Source organism: Cryptotermes secundus, unplaced genomic scaffold, assembly GCF_002891405.2.
Source record: "Cryptotermes secundus unplaced genomic scaffold, Csec_1.0 scaffold330, whole genome shotgun sequence".
NCBI lineage: Eukaryota > Metazoa > Arthropoda > Insecta > Blattodea > Kalotermitidae > Cryptotermes > Cryptotermes secundus.
Window position 1 is genome coordinate 1177474 of NW_019734317.1, and position 21901 is coordinate 1199374.

The window sequence follows — 21901 nt, forward strand, 5'->3', positions numbered from 1 at the left end:
AGCTGAGCCGTTAATACCTGATCCTAGCCCTTTTGAGGATGAAAGTGCTATTGCAAAATTGAAACGGTATAAATCGCCAGATAGTGATCAAATTCCGGCAGTACTGATTCAAGCAGGAGGCGAAATATTATGTTCTAAGATCCACAATCTAATTACTTCTATTTGGCATGAGGAAAAATTGCCTGATCAGTGTAAGGAGTCTATTATTTTACCAGTTCACAAGAAGGGTGATAAAACTGACTGTAGTAATTATTGGGGGATATCACTGCTATCAACTTCATATAAAATTTTGTCCCATATTCTTCTTTCAGGGTTAAGTCCATATATAGATGAAATTATTGGGGATCATCAGTATGATGAGACAGTACATCAGCTATTCACAGACTTCAAGAAAGCCTATGATTCAGTTAGGAGGGAAGGATTGTACAATATTTTGATAGAATTTGGGATACCCATGAAACTAGTGAGGTTGATTAAAATGTGTTTAAACGAAACGTATAGTAAAGTCTGTGTAGGTAAACATATGTTTGATAAATTTCCTATCCAGAATGGTTTAAAACAAGGAGATGCTTTATCGCCATTCCTTTTCAACTTTGCCTTAGAATATGCAATTAGGAAGGTCCAGGGAAGCCAGGTGGGACTGAAACTAAATGGGACACATCAGCTGTTGGTCTATGCCGATGATGTGAATCTACTGGGTGATAATGTAGATACCATAAAGAAAAACACACAAACTTTAATTGACGCAGGTATAGAGGTTGGTCTAGAAGTAAACACAGAGAAAACTAAGTATATGTTACTGTCTCATCACCAGAATGCAGGGCTAAATCATGACATAAAGACAGGAAACAGATGTTTTGAAAATGTGGCAAAGTTCAGATATTTGGGAACAATGATAACAGATCGAAACCTGATTCAGGAGGAAAATTATGAGGTGATTGAACTCAGGTAATGCTTGCTACCATTCAGTCCAGAACCTTTTGTCTTCTGGTCTGTTGTCCAAACACATAAAAATTAGAATATACAAAACTATAATTTTGCCTGTGGTTCTACATGGGTGTGAAACTTTGTCTCTGATATTAAGGGGTGACCATAGACTGAGGGTGTTTGAGAACAGGGTGTTGAGAATATTTGGACTGAAGAGAGATGAAGTGACAGGAGGTTGGAGAAAACTGCATAATGAGGAGTTTCATAACTTGTACTCTTCTCCAAGTATAATTAGAATGATCAAGTCAAGGAGGATGAGGTGGGCAAGTCATGTAGCACGAATGGGGGAGATGAGGAATGCATATAGGATATTGGTGGGAAAGCCAGAAGGAAAGAGACCACAGGGAAGACCAAGGCGTAGGTGGGTGAACGATATTAGAATGGATCTTAGAGGGATAGGATGGTATGGTATGGTTTGGATAAATATGGCTCAGGATGTGGACCAGTGGAGACCTCTTGTGAACATGGTGATGAACATTTGGGTTCCATAAAATGCTGGGAAATTCTTGAGTAGCTGCAGAATTGGCGGCTCCTCAAGAAGGGCTCAGCTCCGTAAGTAAATAAGTAAGTAAATGGCTCTGTGTGAACTAATTGGAGGGAGCCAGAAGTTACGAGAAAGAGATTAAGGAAATAGGATCACCAGAAGAGTCACACATCAAGAGCAGACTTGTGGTATAAAATGCAGAACATTAACAGGGGATGATACAAAGGGCAGTGAGTGAAAGGAGGAATGAAGACACAGAAGTGAGACAAAATAAATCTAATAGGAGTGTGTAGAAGGGATGAGTAAAAGGAGGCTCTAACAAGATCAAGAGTTCACACCCTGCTCAAGGAAGCGTCCATGCCTAGAAAAGAGAAGATTACACCAGGTCTAATAGCCTGGTTCAAGAACAAAATAACAGCATATCCTAAACTCAGGCTTCCTACACTTATACATGGAATACATGAGAAGTTTTTGATGTGATGTCCAAGGTTGATGCTGATGATGGTGCTGAATATGCAATGCTGCTTGCTCTTTGACCCTAATCACAGTTGAACATCCAGTCCTTCCAATACACATCTGACCACAAGCAAGCAATGTTTTATGCTCCTGGTTTCTTCATCCCTAGGTCATCCATAATCAACCACAGGAAGATGGAAGCTTTCTTCAGTGGGAGGCTAAGTGATGAAGTAGTCAGTCAGCGTCAACTTAATGTGGCTGAAGATCATACTGACACAGGGTAGAAAGCCAACCAATACAGGATCATCACTACGTAAAGCAACACTCTTGGTAGGAGTGAGAACCGAACAATTCTGCCAGCTGCTATAGCCATTCTGAGTGACCTTGAAAATGTCAGTTCATCACAAAAGCTATCCTTATTGCACATAGTTCTTACCAAATGCATCAAGCTGAAGACTGAGGTGGCATGTTCCTCTGAAATGCTGATAAACATCTATGTACCAATGCTGACAGCATCACTAAATAACCAACTTAAAAACATATACAGCATCACATCACCAAAGATAGTATCGTCACAGTAATTGCAATGAGAACTTTCAATCTCACAACTCTTCCATGGTTTACCTGTGTGCCAGTCTGTGTGACAGCAATAGGTTTCTGTGCAGAGGCATGTATGAGCTGAGGCCGTGGGGATTCAGACTGCATTCTGTTTCCTTGTGGAGTTAATGGTCTAGCAGTTACTACACAGATAACAGAAACAATGCATTATCATCAGTCCACATAAAAGATAACATATTTGATAACATTATCTTCACTGTAGTTTAATAATTATAGTGCACATTAAAACCTATTCTGAAAGCTGAACTAAATGCAGTTGATCCTTGACAAGTTAATGGTTACTCATGCTGATCAAAAAATCCTATCTCTTATGGAACCCAAAGGTTCTTCAGTATTCATGGAAGTCCACCCTGAACCCTATCTTAAGGCAGATGAATCCAGCCCACATCCTCACACCCTACTCATTTAAGAGCCATTTTAATTTTATCCTCCCATCTACACTTATCTCTCTAGTGGAATCCTACTTTTGGAGTTTCTAACTTAAGTCTGCATGTCTTTCCCATATCTCTCATTTGCACTATATGTCACGCCCATCTCATTTTCCTCAGCCTAATAATATATGAATGATACAAATTATGAAGCTCCTTAATTTATCCAACAGTGAGGCCTTGTGTTACATTTTGGCTGGAGTGAAAAACCAGTTTTGTAAATAAGAGTTCAGTAATATTTGAGTAAACTGTTACTGAAGACACAAAATTCAGTAACCTGAAATGAGAACTTATTCAATGAAACAACTATTACCATACCTATTCATATATCATCTTCACTTTTTACACAAAAGTCTTAAACGTGTGGTGGGTAGAAAATATGAGAACTACATTTCAGAATTTAATTATACAAGTTAGGCTGGGGTCAGAAAAATTATGGCTGCATAACAGAAAATGTGCAATTTCCAATCCTTTCGGTGTAATTATGATTGTCATTTTAAACCCAGCAATGTAACTGCCATACTTCCCCAAGCCCGACACACTTTCAAATATTAATGCTAAATTATGATATGAATATAGACTCCTGATTGTACTGAATATAATAATGTACCCAACACAGCAAATTTAACTGACAATGACATGGCAACTTCTGTTCCCATGCTGTAAAATCCCAATTTAAGGGACAAGCTTTCTATGTTTTCCCACATTTTAGGTAGATCTCTTGTGGTCCCAGCCGAAGCTCCATATGCCTAACGTATTCTTTTCCACAAATTAAGGGTATACCACCTTTTACATGCAAAACTTTCACTCTTGTACATGTTTAAAATCTCATTTTAGAGTTGAAGAGAATTTTTGGTGTCCCAGCCCATACTTGGCCACCCTAGCTGAGTTCAAGGCCATCATTTTCACAAGGTACAATACAGCATGGCTGTCGCCCATTCTTTGTTCAACCCATTTCTCAGCTGGATGTGGTTACTAGATTGTTCTTTTTATGCTGCATTTGAGTGTTGTAGTTTTTTGGAAGTGATTCTGAAGTAATGGTGTTGAAAATAAATTGTGAAGTGTTCTGTGCTGCCTCTGTCAACCTTAAGTAATATGACTTTACAGACAGCCTCAACTCTTGAACAGGAAAATTGGTGGAACACACTCTGAGAAATGGAAAGGCTTTTATTTTATTAAATGAGCAGGGTAAAGGCAAAGCTGTTCCCTGTGCTTAACTAATCAAGCAATACGTCATGCAGGCAAATGGGGAAGTGGATGTAAAGATACACATTTTCTAGACCTTGGCACCAGCTGAAGGTGAGTGCTCAGCTTCATGCCCCTGCCACTTTACCCCTGGGGATAGAGCCTCTGGTACCCCTTTAGGAGGCTGGGTGGACCCCAAATCTGCTCTGGATAACATGAAGATAAAATTCTTGACCCTACTGGGACTTGAACTCCAACTCCTCAATATTATATTTAAGCATCCTGTTACACTCTACACAATATATGACACGAACTCCGTCCTAAGTGCAACAATTTATTGTAGTTCTTTCGTCTTCCTTTCTTCTACACTACATGTTTCGGCCGTAAATGGCCATCATCAGGTGTATACTCTCACGTAGCTGCTACACTGCACGTAGTTTAAAATTTAAAATCACTAGTCTTCCCAATTCTTCATTTCTCCGTTGCTAACTGATTATTATTGCCGATTAAATAAAGTTTAACTTTCATTTTAAACTGTTTCACAAAACCCCCATTTAAGGTACAAAAAGCTTATCCCCCAAACATGCCTTAAATTAAGGTTTCACTGCATTTAATTTAACCTCTAATGGCTGAATGTTTTATATATATATATATATGCAGCAAGCAGCAACCCGAGTTGGCCAAATGTTATATATATATATGTGTGTGTGTGTGTGGCAGGACATGTGCTCTCTTTGGTAGTGCTGTTTGACCTTGGGTTTGAAACCAAAACAAACGCTCGTAAGGTCATGTCAGTGGTTCATTCCTTAGCTCTGAACAATGAAATCGTTTATCATGGTACTTGTTTCGATAATATTTACGTTTAGATATGACTGTTTATGACCTGGTCAACCAAATACAGCCCAGCTTTCTTTCGAGAACTGATGAGGAAATATTCATTGGTGCTTGCATATGAGTTCTTCCAGAGCCTTCAAGGAAGTCTGACGCATTCAAGGATTGGTTTTCAGTGGCGAATTATCAGTTAGGAAGTCAGTGTCGGATTGTCTAATATTTCTTTATCAGTCAGAAAGTCAGTGTCAGACTGTCTAATATTTCTTTATCAGTCAGAAAGTCAGTGTCAGACTGTCTAATATTTCTTTATCAGTCAGAAAGTCAGTGTCAGACTGTCATATATTTCTTTATCAGTCAGAAAGTCAGTGTCAGACTGTCATATATTTCATTGTATATCATTTTTATTTTGTGTCTGGGAAGAGGTATAAACCCACTGAGCCAGTATTACTTTGTGAGTAAAAGGCATCTTTGCCACTGTGACTTTCGGTATCAGTGTCGGACTGGCACTCCTTTCGACTAGTATTGTAATTACTCTGAATCACTATTTTGCGAGTATTACTAATAGGTGAGTGTGTTGCTTTGTCAATAAACATAACTTATTTGATTTTGCTAGAACCCCCCTCCCCCAAGACGATTCTTCAATCGCACAAGGCGAATTTCACGGTCAGTGGAGTTTCTCGGGGGAGGCGAAGGTTACCTGGGGCCCAACTGAGTCGACTGGAGGTGAAACATCCACAACACTGGCCAACCAAAGGGGAAAAAAGATGTCACGTGTTTCGTTAAATAAAAAAAGCAGGAGCACACTCTTCTATTCTAAAGAGTGCGATGTTGCTTTGTGTGAGAGGAACTGCGCATCAGAGTGTATCGTAAACTGTGAAGCGACGCAGTTCAAACTTGTGTACAGTCTGAACAAAATATTATTTACAATATCAACATGATTCAAGGTTGAAGAAAAAAAAACAGGTAACATATATATATAATAAAGATTATATTTTGCATTTCACAACAAAATAATCACAGTTAATTTTCATTTGTAAAATTTGCACTTTTGTGTATATGTAGAAAATTTTATTGTCTTTCAGGTTGTTTTCAGTTCATATTTCTATGTTGCTGTCCTCAGTGTTGTATATGGTGACACCAGGTATAGATTGTTCTCTAAGGTATGGTGATGCTTACTATAAACTGTTGTATATGTTAATACCTGTGTGGTATATGGGGATACATAGTATGTAATGAATTGTTTTATAAGGTAATTGATATATGTTATATGGTATATAGTAATATGAGGAAAGGACTGTACCTTATGGATACATAGTATGAGGAAACGATTGTAGCAACAGGAAGTAAAAGAGATTAACTTCAAGAAGGATCAAAAGATTACAGCTTTGTCCTTCACCTGTGCTGTCACAAGAAAGAAGCTTGTTTTTTTACTAAGAACAAGACAGCTGTGGTCCATCCAAAAACTTACGAGGGTGATGCAATGAATGACGCTAGTCAGATTACTCCAGAAGGGTAAACGCCCTAACTTGACCACATATATATACCTCAACCGAGCGTTACCAAGATGCTTTTGATATCGATGTTGCCTGAGTGTCCATTAAGTGGAGCACGAGTTGTCTGATACCAGGAGTTGGCCGCTGCCCTTGCTTAGGCAAACCACTGATTTTCTTACAAACAGGGTTTTCTCTACAACTGTGCACATTACAAATAAATGTATTAGTTAATTTCAAGTTGCAGTACTCAGACAGCTTGCACTGACTCCCAAGGGAACCGCTCGCCCTGCCAACCTGCAATCTGTCCCATCACCGGGATACAACAATAGTAACAGTCCTTTCCACCCTAACCAGCTATGTCCAACTATCTGTCACAGAAACTGGCAGCCCTTGTATATACATATATCTTCAAAACTAGGTTCCTAAGAATCTTTTTATACAATAGAGTACTGAAATTTATACAAAATTATTAAACAAGTTTCACCTTCATACCTGTCATGGATGTTGAGCGTCCTTGAGTATACTGCTGGATGGTGGTGACTGATGAAGTTCTTGGTGATGTTAATATGGGTCCTGGAGACACACACTTAGGCACTGCTGTTGTTGCTGTTGGAGTAATACTTCCACTTAACCATGTTGTTCCCTGAGATGCAGGGCTCAAAGCTCGAGGTAACATACTGCTTGGACCTGAACCACGCAAACCAGGTGTAAAACTGAAATAAAATATCAGTTACAAGTAAAGTAATTTGGCACATACACAAAGAAAACAGTATAAATCAGTACTTCCCAAAACCAGTTTGCCCACAGTAGTTCTGGACAGAATATGCACATGGCTACATGATTCAGGCCATCTATGCCAAACCATTAGGATTAAGTTTGTTTTATTGTTGCAGTTGAGTGTTCTACTAACACAGTACTTTGTTTGTCAGAAATTAATTTGTCAGACAATTAACATCAAGATTTTAGGGAAACTGGAGATGAATGTCACTAACATTTACAAATAAGCAGAACACAAGTTCTGTTGGGGTCAAACAATTTCAACATGGAGGGGAAAACTTTCAAATCTAGCATGCAACAACTTCAAAGATTGATCCAAACATGGAAAAGTAACTGAAATGATGAAAAACGATAATCAATTGACTGTTCAGAAGAAGGAAGAACTAAACACAAACTGTGAAATCCCTGAGAATAGACTTCCTCTATAGATCTGTACCTAATGAAAATGTTTGCCAAACTCGCAAAAAAGAAAAAAGAAAAAGCTCATATAACATGGGAATAATTTTTCTCAAAGCTTTCAGCAAGAGCACTGAAGGAACCTTATTTGGTGGGGATGGGGGAATGTTTAAAAAACATCATTTGATGATAAACTGTGGATACTTCAATACGGCAAAGAAACAAATCACCAGATTCTCCAATGAACTTCTCCACTGGAGGTTGTGGAGACTGACAAACCATGAATATCAAAAGCAAAGGTAAAAAGCATACTGATCCGATTTTATGATTTACAGTAAGTTATTATTACCAACACATTCCTTCAAAGCTGTAAACTGAGCTTCCTGCTTTCAAGTCTTGGAATGTTTATTGACAGTTCATTCATCAAAGAAGACCAAATCTTTGGCCAGACAGGTCGATTTTTCATCATGACAAAGTGCCTTCCCATACAGAACTCTGAATATAGAGATTCTTGACTAAAAAACACCATGTTGCAAATCCATCTTCCTCACCTGATCTGTCCCCATGTTCATGTTCCTGAAACTGAAAATCTCCTTGAAAATGTCCAATTTTAAATTACTATAAGAAATTTAGAACAAAGTGATTACAGCGCCAAAATGACTTTTGAAAAATAATTCCAAACAATGTTCCTAGCAATGGAGGGGAGGTCAGAATGCAAGCACTGTGGAGGCTACCACACTAAAGGTGAGTGACAATTTCTTTTTTGTAGAATAGCTGTTACCTAACAGCCAGACTTCACAAGCAATATATAAAGCGGTGGTCCTCGAATTTAACAAAAACTTCCCACATTGGATTCATTTTGTTATTCCAGGGAATGTGGTGGCTGGGTAAGTATGGCACTTGTTTACATAACTACAAACTGTTCAAGAAATTTATTTTTCAAATTAATTGAGCTACAGGTAAAGACTGTATGTTCTGTGGCCTGAATGACATACCTAGTTGTGTGCTGGGTGCCTGCTGAAGACTGGAGGTTTGTTGTGGATCTTATTATAGGAGTGGCCACAGCTGCTCGTGGGGCAGCTATGTTTGCAACTGCTGCTGCACCTTTAAGTAGCACATATCAGTAAAATATTACAAGCACACAGAAATATTCCTCCTTCTTTGGTGTTCACTAGACTACAACTGCTCTCACCCAATTCAATACATCATTAATGTTAACAATCCCATAAACAGATGTGATAACAATGTGACTAGTAAACAAAAAAAACAAAAAACTTTCAATACAACAAATTCATGGAGCAGGTTCCTTTTTGAGAAACCAACAAGAAATGCAGTTACTCAAGAAACACCAGTCAGTTACTCCAGAAACCAGACATGTTTTGGAACCTGAACAGTAATTCTTGCATTCACAAATGCCCACTACTGGACCCTATCCTGAGCCAGATGAATCTAGTACACATTCTCATAACCTATATCTCAACCTACCTCTAGAGCTCTTTTAACATTATCCGCCCATCTATATATAGATCTTTAATATGCTCTCTTTGATTCAGGTGTTACGACTGAAATTCTGTGTTAATTTCACATCGTCTCCCATGCATGTTGCATATCCCACCATTCAATTATCCTTGATTTGATTATGCTAATACCAGGTGAAGAATACAATTATGAAGCTTTATTATACAAATATTAATATTACTAGAAGAGTTATCATCTGCGATATTATGTAGTCTGTATAAAATAAACTGCCATTCTGGAGGAACATATTGTCTCCATCTACAGGGTCAAAGAATAAGCTGAGCAAGATACCAGCACGAAAGCAGGTGGCAAGCACAGCTCTCCGCCAAAACATCGGCTGACTTAAAGCGGACTGCACAGCATTACATCTCAGATGACAGTGCTCTCCATCACCATAACAGTGAGAACCTCAAGTCCTACATGGATATTACTATGCTTCAGATACGGAGCAACCCTGACATAATGAGAATCATAACATTTATAAAACTGCTCATTATAATGTACACTTGTCCAAAAATGGATGACATACATAATTTTCATGCGCAACTTCTAGTTATGTAAAGTAAGTAAAAGTAAAGGTGTCCATGTAACAGGCTGTGGAGGTCCACTGGGTTGTGAGATGTTGAGGTTCCCACATTTTCTAGACAATCGGCTCATAGATAGCGGTAAGACTGTCAGCCTTATACACCAGCTGCCCATTACCCCCAGAATGTTCCTGGTACTCATTTCTGTTAAGAGGCTGAGTCAACCCCAGGGCCACAGTGCGGCTGGAAGAACTAGTTCAATCGAAAAAAATCCAATGAATTCATCAGGACTTGAACCTGCGACCTTCTGGCTTGCAGCATAGTGCCTCAACCAACTATGTTACCACGTGTCCCTACTTCTAGTTATGTACAGACTATAAAGCACATAAAAAAACAGGTATGGCAATAACTTCTCCAAATATATTTTCCTGTAAATCTTCTGGTTTTTGACAAAAATTGAGTAAACATATCAGAACCTTTATGCTATATTTCTCAAGTTGTTTGTAGTAATCATGCAAATATAAAAGTAACAATTCAAAATTCTCAGTGTCCTTGATATTATATAAAACATGAAGTTAAAGATTGTCTTGTGCCTACACAACCCCTTACAGTCACAACCACTGGTCAGTGTTTTTCACTCACATAATGAAATAGCTCTGTACATTTGTGTTAAGCAATTCTGCCTTAAGATCAAGTAACTCTTTTTTATTCAGACCTTCTTCTCCTAAATAAGCCAGAGGACCTGACGATGAGTACCTTTAAGCAGGTACATAAAGATATACACAATAGTCACAAATACTTCGGTAGTACTTGTACTGACAAAAGAGCTTCCTTTATTTTAATAAATTGACGAAGCCAATGATTTTTCTCTGTATAGGCTATACCTAGTCATGTTTACACTAAACTAATATGCTGAACAATGTGAACCATCCAGGTGACATTGTTGAGGTAGTAAAAATTATACCCAGCAGCTAAGTCAGGCAACTACTAATCTATAATATCAGATATCCTATTTCTATAGTTTCAAGGTTTACCCCCAACTCCTCATGCACCCATTTTAGAAACGCACCTCTGGGTACATGATATGTTGTGGAGACATGGGTACCAGACAATGTGGCATTTGTTTGCAAGGGTAGTGGTGATGTTGCAGGCACAACAGAAGGACGAGTACTTGCTGCTGTTCCAGTCTGTACCAGTGTAGCTGTGTTGGAAGGTGTACACACTGGCAGGGCACTACGAGGAACCCCCACTGAAAATTAAACCACAGTATTATTATAAATATTCATGGAAATTTCAACAGAAAGTTACCAAAGTGTCATAGTGAATGTTAATGTCATGGAGAGTAGCTTTGTGATTATTAGCTCCTCAACAAGAGCTCTGCTCCATGTAGTTAGCTGGTTGGTCAATTTAATGTGGCTGGGTGGTTGGTCATTTCTTATTCTCTAATCACACCTTCTATTTCAGCAAGAAACTGTTCAGTCTCCATAGCAAATGACTAATTTTTTTATATATGTACTTTTAACATGGATATTAAATGGTATGTGAGGGTATGTAGCTCAGGATATGGACCAACAGCATGTTCTTTAGAACCTTCAGGTTCAATAAATAGCACTGAAATTCTTTACTAGCTGAGCAACTATTAGCTTCAAGAGAACTCTGTTCCATGTAGTACATTTAGTTTTAAACTGTAAAATTAAAACCTCTTCACACAGTTGTAAACGACAGGTAACATGCACACACCTTGCTTGAGAGGTATCTGTGGGCTAGATCCAACATGGGAACTCTGGCTGGTGGAGCTGCTGGTGACAACAGTCTGGATACCAGAACTCTGTACTCGTGTTGCAGGATGACTTATTGTTGTACCAATGCCACGAAGCTGACCTGAAGCTTGCATCTAAAATACAATGCAGCATCTCATTCCATCAGGCAAGTACTATGTTAAACACGCATAATTATAGCTATTAATTTCCATAAACACGTAAATTTATAGTTATACACAACAAAACTGATCTTCAGTTTGCTTCAAATTGGCAGACTTCTCCTACGACAATGTATGACACAAACTCTGTCCTAAGTGCAACAATTTATTGTAGTTCTTTTGTCTTCTTTTCTTCTACACTACATTTTTGGGCTGTAAATGGCCATCATCAAGTGTATTTCTCTCACGTAGATGTTGCACTGCATGTAGTTTAAAATTTAAAAATACCAGCTTTCTTAATTGTTCATTTCTCCGTTGTTAATAGGTCCCGATATATCAGAATCCCCTTGCTGATATTTGTCAGATATGTATAAAATCTTTGTTAATTTACATACGTCAATTTGATTTTTGAATTTTGGTATTTTTAAATCTTCAATTTAAATTAAAATCTTTCTTTTTTTTTTTAATTTTAAAATTTAAAATTTCACAGGGATACCTGCTCTAGGTCTACTCTTGTGGCTGCGTGCGTTGTGTCATTGGATACAACACACACAGCCACAAGAGTAGAACACATCATGAGACACAATATACACACAACATTAGAAACATAAGAAGAACCACCCCCATGTGGGTGATTAATAATACACACGAATTTTAAAAATATGATGTATGAAATGATAAGTTTTAACAAGTTTTAAATACATAAACTTTATTATTATATAAGGACGTATCCAGGTTTAGTATTATTTGTCAATGGACGTCTAAAGGCAAGCAGTGAAATGGTTAACGGGTCGATGCACCTGAAGATGGCAGCATACTGCCGAAACATGTAGTGTAGAAGTGGTAGATGGGATTGTATGCACTTGAAGAATGTTAATATATACACATTATGAATATGAATCAGTGCAACAGGACGCTAAAATGCAACATCATTAAGCTCAGTTAATTAGTTCAAAAGTTAAAAGGAGACACACACATAGCATGACAACCTTAAAGGTCTACTTTGTTTCCTCAGATGGTAAATTACATGCTAAAGAATGGCTCAGCTTCCAGAAATGTCAAGTACTGATCTAGCTATACATGTGTAATTCACACACACTATTCAATAAAACATTACCCATTCTTCAACAAAGAATATTTTAAACCTAACGATGCGGATTGTTGGTTATTTCTTATACATTTTGGAATAAAACCTGATACTGACTGAAGCTGGCCTAGTTGATTCCACAGTGGTTTTTACTGTTGTCTTAGCTGCCAGGTCAACTGGGTGTCTCTCTTGGTTTGTCTCTCGATTATCACCTCCAGCATTCCCAACCGAACTCATTCTGACTCTTCTTTACCTATCAATAAAAGAAACCAGAACAAAGTTATATAACCAGGGTCATGCCATAGCTCAAGCGGTTAGTTGCTGGGTTCCCACCGCGGCAGCCCGGGTTCGATTCCGGGTCTGGACAAGCGGGATTTGTGGTGGACAAAGTGGCGCTGGGGCAGGTTGTCTCCATGTACTTCGCTTTCCCCTGCCAATCTTCATTCCACCAACTGCTCCACAATCACCCTCACCTATCATCTGGGGCTGGTACAATAGGCCAGAAGTGGCTGCAGTATAAGAGACTTAGTCCCACCCCACTAGCATTAAAAAAAAAGTTGTATAATCAAGCAAAATTTACCGAAACATAAGCTTCCCATGTATTACATTATTTCTCCTGTAGGCACTACCCTGTGAAAACATGAAACACTTTCAAACTTTTATGTACTTCCTTTGTATATTATATCTAGTTATGAATACAGTTCACAACAGGCATAATTGAAACTAAAGAATCCATGCTTATTTAAATGTTTATAAAAAGAAAGAACTAATAATAAGTGTAAGTTATGTACATACATCCTTCTTGCCAGGTTAGTTCTGTGCTGATATGTCCTCTAAAATTCCTTTGATATAATACACACTGATCAGAACTTCATCCATGTTTGCCAAATGAAGAAAATCTACAGCATATAAATCAGATGAAGCCATCAAAAAGTAATCTCAGGACATGACACACTTAACAATTGAGAAAAGGATGTTAAAAAATGTTATGTCCTGAATCAAATACAACTCTTGGGAGAAGTCCCCCCCCCACATCAGTGTGAAGCACCCAGTCCCAAATGTCTCACAGACTGTAATGAGAAACCTTCTCTCCCAAAATATGGCTCTTTGTTCTAGACATGCTATGCTAGATATTAATTCTGAAAGATTTAAATACTATAGAATTAAGATATTTCTACAAGTTTTAATGCATCACTATGTTAAAATATATATTCAAGTTCTGATCAATGTGCAGGGGATTTTAATTAAAATGCCGCTTTATTAAAGCGAAGAATATTAACATCATAATTCCATTAAGTGCAACTATATACCACAATACAAGATATATCAGAAGTTTCCACATTTGACCCTGAACTTTAGCAGGAAAAAGCTAAGTTCCAGACCCCATCTCACCATGAGAACCATGAGAAAAGACTTCACATCACAGAGAGTACGAGAGACTCTTTCTTAAGCACCTTGTGCTACTCTATACCACTGTTTGCTATTATTGGCCCTGCATCCCTTTTTGGGGCGAATGCACTGCAGTGTTGCACTTTTACCCATATTTTCCCTATTTTGAAACACGAAGTCCTGGGAAGGGCTAATCACCTACTTTCCTTCAATACAACATGGGCCGCATAGAACATGATGCATCCAACAATCCTTCTATCACTGTGCATGTATTCAGTGCCACAGAACATGTTTACCAAGCCGTTGCCTAGCAATTATTGGGGATACACATGCAGACACACAAGAAGCAAGGTGACCTCATATGCCTACTTTTGAGATCACCCTGCTGTCTGTCTATGTGTATTCCCCTCCCCATCACTGGTAGGAACTGGCTTGGTAAACATGTTCCCATGTCAATGAATATACATGGAATAGAAGAATCGCTGGATTCGTCAAATTCTATGCACTCCAAGCCATATCAAAGGAAAACAGATGATCAGTTCTCCCCAGAACTTCTTGTTCAATACTAATATCATTGCCTCTAAATTAAAGTATGGCCAGCAGGCATGAAGCAGGAAATTTAATAGCTCCTATTTCATGATGATAAATTATTCTTCACCATCTCCGCCAGGTTGGTAGATTTAGAACACATCTTCTTGGTCAATAATGTTGAGAGATTGTAATATTGATGAAGAAAAGTTATGAAGTTGGTAGCCATGATGAAGCTAGGCAGAATGCTGATGTAACGTGTAAAGTGCAGACATGCTTTGTTTTTATTACAGAGAAGCAGTGCTTCTCCTCTTGTTTATTAATAATAAACCATAAGGACATGTTAACAACTGAAGTGTAGCGTTTTTACTATAACAGGTTATGGGCCCAGGCTTTTTTTTTGCGTAATGAGTGAGCTGTGATAGGTTAGAAGTGCGTCAGTCCTTCACAAGAGCGGGTTATTCGCCATTGAAGAAAATCCGAAGAAGAATGGATTTCATAAAGAAACTTAAACCACTAGGTAGCAGTGCAGACTGGCCTGTGTGGAAAAGGAAAATAAGGGATCTTATGGATTACCATGAGGGAGCCCTAGAAGCCATTGATGGTAAAATAACAAAACCGGAGCCACTTGAAGAGAACGCGACTGCAGCACAACAGAGACAGTATAAAATAGAGTTGGATTACTACAGAAAGGCAAACAGTTATGCCAAATCCATGATCACAGCATCAGTTACAGATATAGTGTATCAAAAGATAATGGATAAGGACACGGCACGTGAGGTATGGGCGACTCTCAAAAGGCAATTTGAGGCTGGTACAGAAGATCAATTGTTTAAGTTTTGTAGTGATTTCTTCGCCTTCAGTTGGTCAGACAAAGAAGATGTATCAACACATGTAGCAAAACTTTTAACCTTGTGGAATGAGTTAAACGGTGGTTTGGTGGCAACGAAGGAACATGCGCTGCCTAACCTATTGTTTATTTGCAAAGTTATGAGTATTCTACCAAAGTCATTTGAGTCATTCAAGTCTAGTTGGATGCTTATAGGAAAAAGCAAAGACAACCCAATAGATGAATTGACTAGTAAGTTATGCATGTTCGAGAGAAATTTTGTAAAATTTCCGATTCAAGAAACAGTGAAAGAAGTTGAGAATTTTACACAGGAGGCCTCTGTTGCAAGACATAACTGGAAGCCAAAATCAAAGAAAAACGACACATGCAATTACTGTAAAAGAAAAGGACACTGGGTGAAAACTTGCAAGAAGTGGATACGTGATGGCTGTCCTCAAAGAGGAAATCAAGAAAAAGAAAGTAGTAAAGACAGTGCTCAAGTAATAATTGGAACAGTAGCTTCTGATTGTGAGATTTGCTCTACAGTTGAGGTTAAGGGTACAGAGTGGTGGATTGACAATGGTGCTACAAAACACATGACAAATTGTTCCAAGTACTTCATAAATTTTGAAGGGTTTGAGAAGCCAAAGGACATTATTCAAGCAGGTCAAGCTCCGCTACAAGCAGTTGGGGCTGGAGACATGAAAGTGAAGTCAGACCTAGGAAACAAGAATAAAATGTTGTTACTAAAGAATGTGTTATTTGTGCCTGACCTTGTCAAGAATCTTTTTTCTGTCCTAACAGCTCATGAAGCCAACCCATCAAGTAGATTCATATCAGGTATTAACACATGCAGTTTGCAAGTCCATGGAGAGGAGATAGTAAAAGGAAAGCGTTCCACAGGAGGTGGATTGTACAAAGCCCTAATTGAGCCTGTTATGCCAGAGCGACAAATTGAAGTAAATTCTGTTACAACTAATGATTCCACTCTTCAGCTATACCATGAGAGGTTTGGACACCAAGATAAAAGACACATAAAGAATATCCTTGAAAAGGAGTTTCAAATAAAAGTAAGGGTAGATAGTTCTGTGTGTGAACCATGCATGTATGGAAAGGCTCATAGACTTCCCTTTGGAAGAAGAAACGAAGTGACAATTCAAGGAGAACTCTTATCTGCAGATGTGTGTGGTCCATTCAAACCAACCTTTCAAGGAAAGAGGTATGTTGCACTATTTAAGGATAATTACTCTAGATACAGATATGTGTTTTTGTTGAAGGAAAAATCAGAAGTGGAAAGTATCTTAACAGATGTGATACGGAAGGCAAAGGCCTTAGGACATGTTGTGCATGAATTCCTCAGTGATAATGGAGGAGAATTTGATAATGAGAAGGTTAGGAATGTTCTCAACAAAAATGGTATAGTTCATCGGCTAACAGCTCCCTATACGCCTGAACAGAACGGGAATACCGAGCGTGAAAACCGCACAGTTATTGAGATGGCAAGGACACTTATGTATGCAAACAAGGAAACAGAATTCCCAGAAGAAATTTGGGGTGAGTTGGTAAATACGGCAGTGTATATTTTAAATAGAACAGGAAAGTCAAAGGAAGAAGGGAAAAGCCCCTATGAACTCTGGATCAAGAAAAAGCCGCGTTTGAAACACTTCAGGATAATTGGAACCCCTTGTTATGTACATATACCGAAACAAAGAAGAACCAAGATGGATAGAAAAGCAGTTAAAGGGTACTTAGTGGGTTACGACGGTGATGAGAGATACAGAGTGTGGATAAAAGGCACAAGGTCAATAGCACTGTCAAGAGATGTGGTATTCGAAGAGAATCCAATAAGATGCATCAAATCTCATGAAGACTCTAAATCCGAGACAGGTGACAGCTTTAGCACTGGAGCTTTAGAAAACACAAGTGGTCAGTCGGATTATGAAGATGAGACTCAAAGTGAAGATAGTGAAGAGGTGCAATCAGAAGATCCAAAAACTCGCTCTTTAAGAGATAGAACTACCTTAAAGAAACCATCCCACCTAGAAGACTATGTTATGATATCAGAAGTGTTAAATGAAAGGTTCAACCCCGAGACATACGAAGAGGCAATTTCTTGTAAAGAAAAGGAGAAGTGGAAGGAAGCAATGCTTAAGGAAATGGAATCTTTACGAGAAAACAATACATGGGAAGTCACCAAACGACCAGAAAATGAAAAAATTATAAAATGTAAGTGGGTATACAGAGTCAAAGAAAATCCTGATGGTAGTGTTGACAAGTATAAGGCAAGACTTGTAGTCAAGGGTTTCAGCCAGCGACAAGGAATTGATTACAATTCAACATTTAGTCCTGTAGCAAAATGGGGAACCATACGTGCAGCCATCAGTACAGCAGCAATGGAAGGGATGTGGATGTCACAGTTCGATGTATCTACAGCCTTCCTATATGGAAGTTTGGAAGAGACTATCTACATGAGCCAACCAGAAGGTTTTTCAGATGGTACGAATAAAGTATGTAAGCTCAGGAGAAGCCTATATGGATTAAAGCAAGCTCCCAGGTGTTGGAATAAACGTTTTGGAAAGTTCATGACTGAACAAAAATTCAGAATCAGTAAGGAAGACCCATGTCTCTATATTAGAGAAAGAGATGGAAACAAGATATTTCTAGTACTGTATGTTGATGATGGTCTTGTTGTTGCAAGTAATAAAGAGGAATTAAATAGTTTTCTTCATGATTTGAAACAGAATTTCAAAATAGCTGAAAGGCCAGCAACTTATTATTTAGGTTTGGAAATAGACAGAAGACAGGATGGAAGGATCAAGATCTCTCAAGAAGCATATGCCAAAAGAATCCTTGAGAGATTTAACTTTTCAAATTGTAACCCAGTTTCAACTCCAATGGTGAAAGGAAGTATGGAATTAGGGAAAGAGGGTGATAGAAATGAGAAGAGATTTCCATATCGCCAAGCCGTAGGCGCTATTATGTACTTGATGATAGGTTCAAGACCAGACTTGGCATACAGTGTCGGAGTACTTTCAAGGTCCCTAGAGAGTCCATCAAATGAAGACATAGGAAGACTGAAAAGAGTTCTCAAGTACATTAAGGGAACCGTGTCTCTAGGCATAATCTATGATCCTAACTGTAATTCTAGAGTTTTAAATTGTTACAGTGATGCAGATTTTGGAGGATGTGAGAGCACGGGTCGGTCTACTTCAGGCGCTGTAGTCATCTATGCTGGAGGTGCAGTATCTTGGCTTAGCCGCAGACAAGCTACTGTGGCTCTTTCTACTACAGAGGCAGAACTTGTAGCAGCAACTGAAGCAACCAAAGAAGTACTATGGTTAAGCAGATTATATAAGGAGATAAACAGTTTGAATGATACTCCTTTATTAGAAGTTGATAATTTTGCTGCTGTAAAGTTGGCTCAAGATCCTACTTTGCACGGTAGAACTAAACATATAGATCGGAGACATTTTTTTATTAGAGAAGTTGTGGAATCGGGTAAGATTAGTATTAAACAAGTGTCAACAAATGATCAAGTTGCTGACATTCTGACAAAGCCACTTCACAAACCACAGATGAATAAGTTGTGTGTCAGAATGGGGTTATTTTTGTAATTGCAGTCAAATGTTTAATATTGTAAATTGTTTCTTTTTCTTCTCAATAAGGGAAAGTGTTGAGAGATTGTAATATTGATGAAGAAAAGTTATGAAGTTGGTAGCCATGATGAAGCTAGGCAGAATGCTGATGTAACGTGTAAAGTGCAGACATGCTTTGTTTTTATTACAGAGAAGCAGTGCTTCTCCTCTTGTTTATTAATAATAAACCGTAAGGACATGTTAACAACTGAAGTGTAGCGTTTTTACTATAACAAATAAAAGTTAAAGGCGCATATTACATGAGAAGATGTGATCTGTCCTTCATCAGAAAGAACTAAAATGGATGGAACAAGCTATAATTTTTTTTCTAGAACAATGGAACACACTCTGCGGAAGGTTTGCTGCAGACATCAAGTTGAGTGAGGTTAGCATAACCTAATGTTTTAGATCACCACTGGTATTAAGGATTATAGTGTTGTACTTGATAATTTGCCTCACCAATGGCAGAAGTGTGCCCAACCTTGGTACCGTTCATGTTCAGTCTGGCACAGATGCATGATGTGACAAACAAAACATATTGTTGCATATTTGCTTGAAGCAAGAATTGTGGAGTCACAACAGCCAACCTTTACTAGGCAGTGGTCAGTAAACAACAGAGGAACTGTTTTCTGGGCAGTCTGTGCCAATGGCTGTGCATGCAACAATGGATTATGCCATGCCATTGCTAAGCAACAATTGCACTGCAACAGAAGAACAATTCTTTTTCTGTGCAATTCATGCCAGGGCTATATAATGGCAGCTGAGGCCAGGTCAGTTCAGGAACTCAAAGGAACAAGAACATCCACCACTGGAAGCAGATACCAAGCAACAGCTATTGAAGACTGTTTAACAGACTGAGAAGACACAGTATGTCCTATTGTGATTTGTGAAGTGTGTAGAACAGTGGCAGCATAATTCTTACTTGCAGTTATGAGTTGTAAGAGTTCAATAAATCCAATTACCAATCCGAACCCACCCCATCTATAGTCACTAAAATCATGACAATATTAATTTGTAGTGTCTTCATCAGGCACTGATCACAGAGACTTCTGAAATAGCTATTGTGAAATGTACCTGCTCTTCCTAAAGACACAGAACTTCTTTTCCAATATGTTTAACATTAACAGACACAAAGCCTTTAATTAGCATTTTCTTCAATAATAGTTTCTGAGGTTATGTGACTTTATTTCAGAGACTTTTTAAATAAATAACACAACCATGCTGATACGTGGTGTGTTCAAAAAGTATCAAAACTTTGGTTGGCAGAAATACATTTACTGATTTGGAGGTACAAACCCCTAATCCCCTTCAAAGTAGCTGACTCAAATCGGGTTCCTTTCAGTGGCATTTTCAGATTGGGAAATAGCCAAAAGTCACACGGAGCCATGTCGGGGGAGTAGGGAGCCTGATGAACCACAGGGATGTTGTGTTTGGCGACGAAAGTCTGTATCAGATGCGCAGAATGGGCGGGTGCATTATCATGATGGAGCTGTCAAGTTTTTCTGCCCACAGATCCGGTCGTTTGCGCCGCACAGCATCACGAAGGCAACGAAGGACCTCCTGGTAGTATTCCTTTGTGATGGTTTGGCCTTGTGGTGTGAGCTCATGATGCACAACCCCACGGGAGTCGAAGAAAATGGCCAACATGACCTTGACATTGCTGCGGACCTGCCGTGCTTTTTTTGGCCTAGGGCATGTCAGACGTTTCCACTGTGACGAATGCATCTTGGTTTCCGGGTTGTACCCATAAACCCACGACTCATCACCTGTGATCACGGTGTTTAGAAAGTTGGGGTTACTGTTTGCATTGTCCAGCATGTCCTGTGCGATTTCCAGATGGCATTGCTTCTGCTCCATTGTTAGCAGTTTTGGTACGAACTTCGCGGACACTTTCCTCATGCCCAATCTTCAGTCAAAATTGAATGTACCGATCCAATGCTTACCCCTATCTCGTTCGCAAGTTCTCGGACTGTGATACGACGGTCCTCCATGACCAAAGTCCGCACTTGCTCAATGACATTCTCATTTCGGCTTGTTTAGCGTCTGTCTGAACGTGGTTCGCTGTCCACTGATGTGCGGCCATCTTTGAAGCAGTTGTACCACTCCTTTATCCGTGAGTTGCTCATGGCACCGTCCCTGAAAGCCTGTTGAATCCTGCGAATGGTTTCCACTTGGGTATTGCCAAGCTTTAGGCATTTGATGCAATATCGCTGCTCATGTTGTTCCGTCATTTTACACCTTACTGGTATCCGACGAGCGCTCACTACACGTCCTCACTCATAGGCCGACTGCCAGCGACTGATGCTTTCTGCGAGCGGGAAAAAATTCACAACTGCGCATGAATTTCCCCTCCACATCTCCACTGAAGGGAGCCTCCCCGGCTTCACTGGTTTACATGGGAAAAAAGGTTTGATACTTTTTGAACACACCACGTATGTCACTAGACGAGTATTAGACTTAATTATATGCTATTCTAACATGAAATATACTATTACAAATTGCATACATTTCATTATAGTAAATATTAAGGCAGACTGGTAATGAGAACAACAGTTGAATGGAAGTGGCTCTGGATCATGTCCAATGGTTTTGGCTTTGGTATTGCTATTCCTCAGAGCTTTCAACATGCTTTGACTGTACCTAGAAAATTATCACAAAGCAAAATAAAATATATGTGATTGTGTGGCTACTTAACAGCACATATAATACAGAATAAGTTCTTCATCTGGGGTTGTACAGTTTAATTCACAACACAATGTGATATCCTTTCCTGCCCACCATGGATATTCACCTATTAAGCCCAAACTATACAAAACGA

At 38.8% G+C, this 21901-nt stretch overlaps 2 protein-coding genes across 6 annotated transcripts in view; one reads left to right on the forward strand and one right to left on the reverse strand.

Annotated features, from left to right (window-relative positions):
• The window catches only part of LOC111868539 (mucin-5AC), a 66961-nt gene that overhangs the window by 41528 nt on the left and 3532 nt on the right, over window positions 1–21901 (reverse strand). For 3 of the 5 annotated variants that reach the window (XM_023859258.2, XM_023859254.2, XM_033753083.1), the window contains exons 2-7: window positions 12820–12955; window positions 11438–11591; window positions 10767–10946; window positions 8651–8759; window positions 6975–7195; window positions 2552–2667 (exon numbers count right to left, since the gene is read on the reverse strand). In XM_023859258.2, the coding sequence (XP_023715026.1) occupies window positions 2552–2667; window positions 6975–7195; window positions 8651–8759; window positions 10767–10946; window positions 11438–11591; window positions 12820–12939 (900 nt within the window). In that variant the 5' untranslated portion in view covers window positions 12940–12955. Of the gene's footprint in view, window positions 1–2551; window positions 2668–6974; window positions 7196–8650; window positions 8760–10766; window positions 10947–11437; window positions 11592–12819; window positions 12956–14289; window positions 14489–21901 lie in introns of those variants that run through there. The other 2 variants (XM_023859256.2, XM_023859255.2) reach the window with 2 other exon arrangements.
• LOC111868540 lies at window positions 14854–16936 on the forward strand. Its single transcript, XM_023859260.2, has 3 exons — window positions 14854–14998; window positions 15706–16407; window positions 16586–16936. The coding sequence occupies exons 2-3, from the start codon at window positions 15712–15714 to the stop codon at window positions 16598–16600; spliced, it is 711 nt and encodes a 236-aa protein (XP_023715028.1). The 5' UTR covers window positions 14854–14998; window positions 15706–15711; the 3' UTR covers window positions 16601–16936.

What these genes read in the sequence shown, in the direction of transcription:
- LOC111868540 (XM_023859260.2), top strand. Translation starts at nt 15,712, where the DNA reads ATGTTCGAGAGAAATTTTGTAAAATTTCCGATTCAAGAAACAGTGAAA.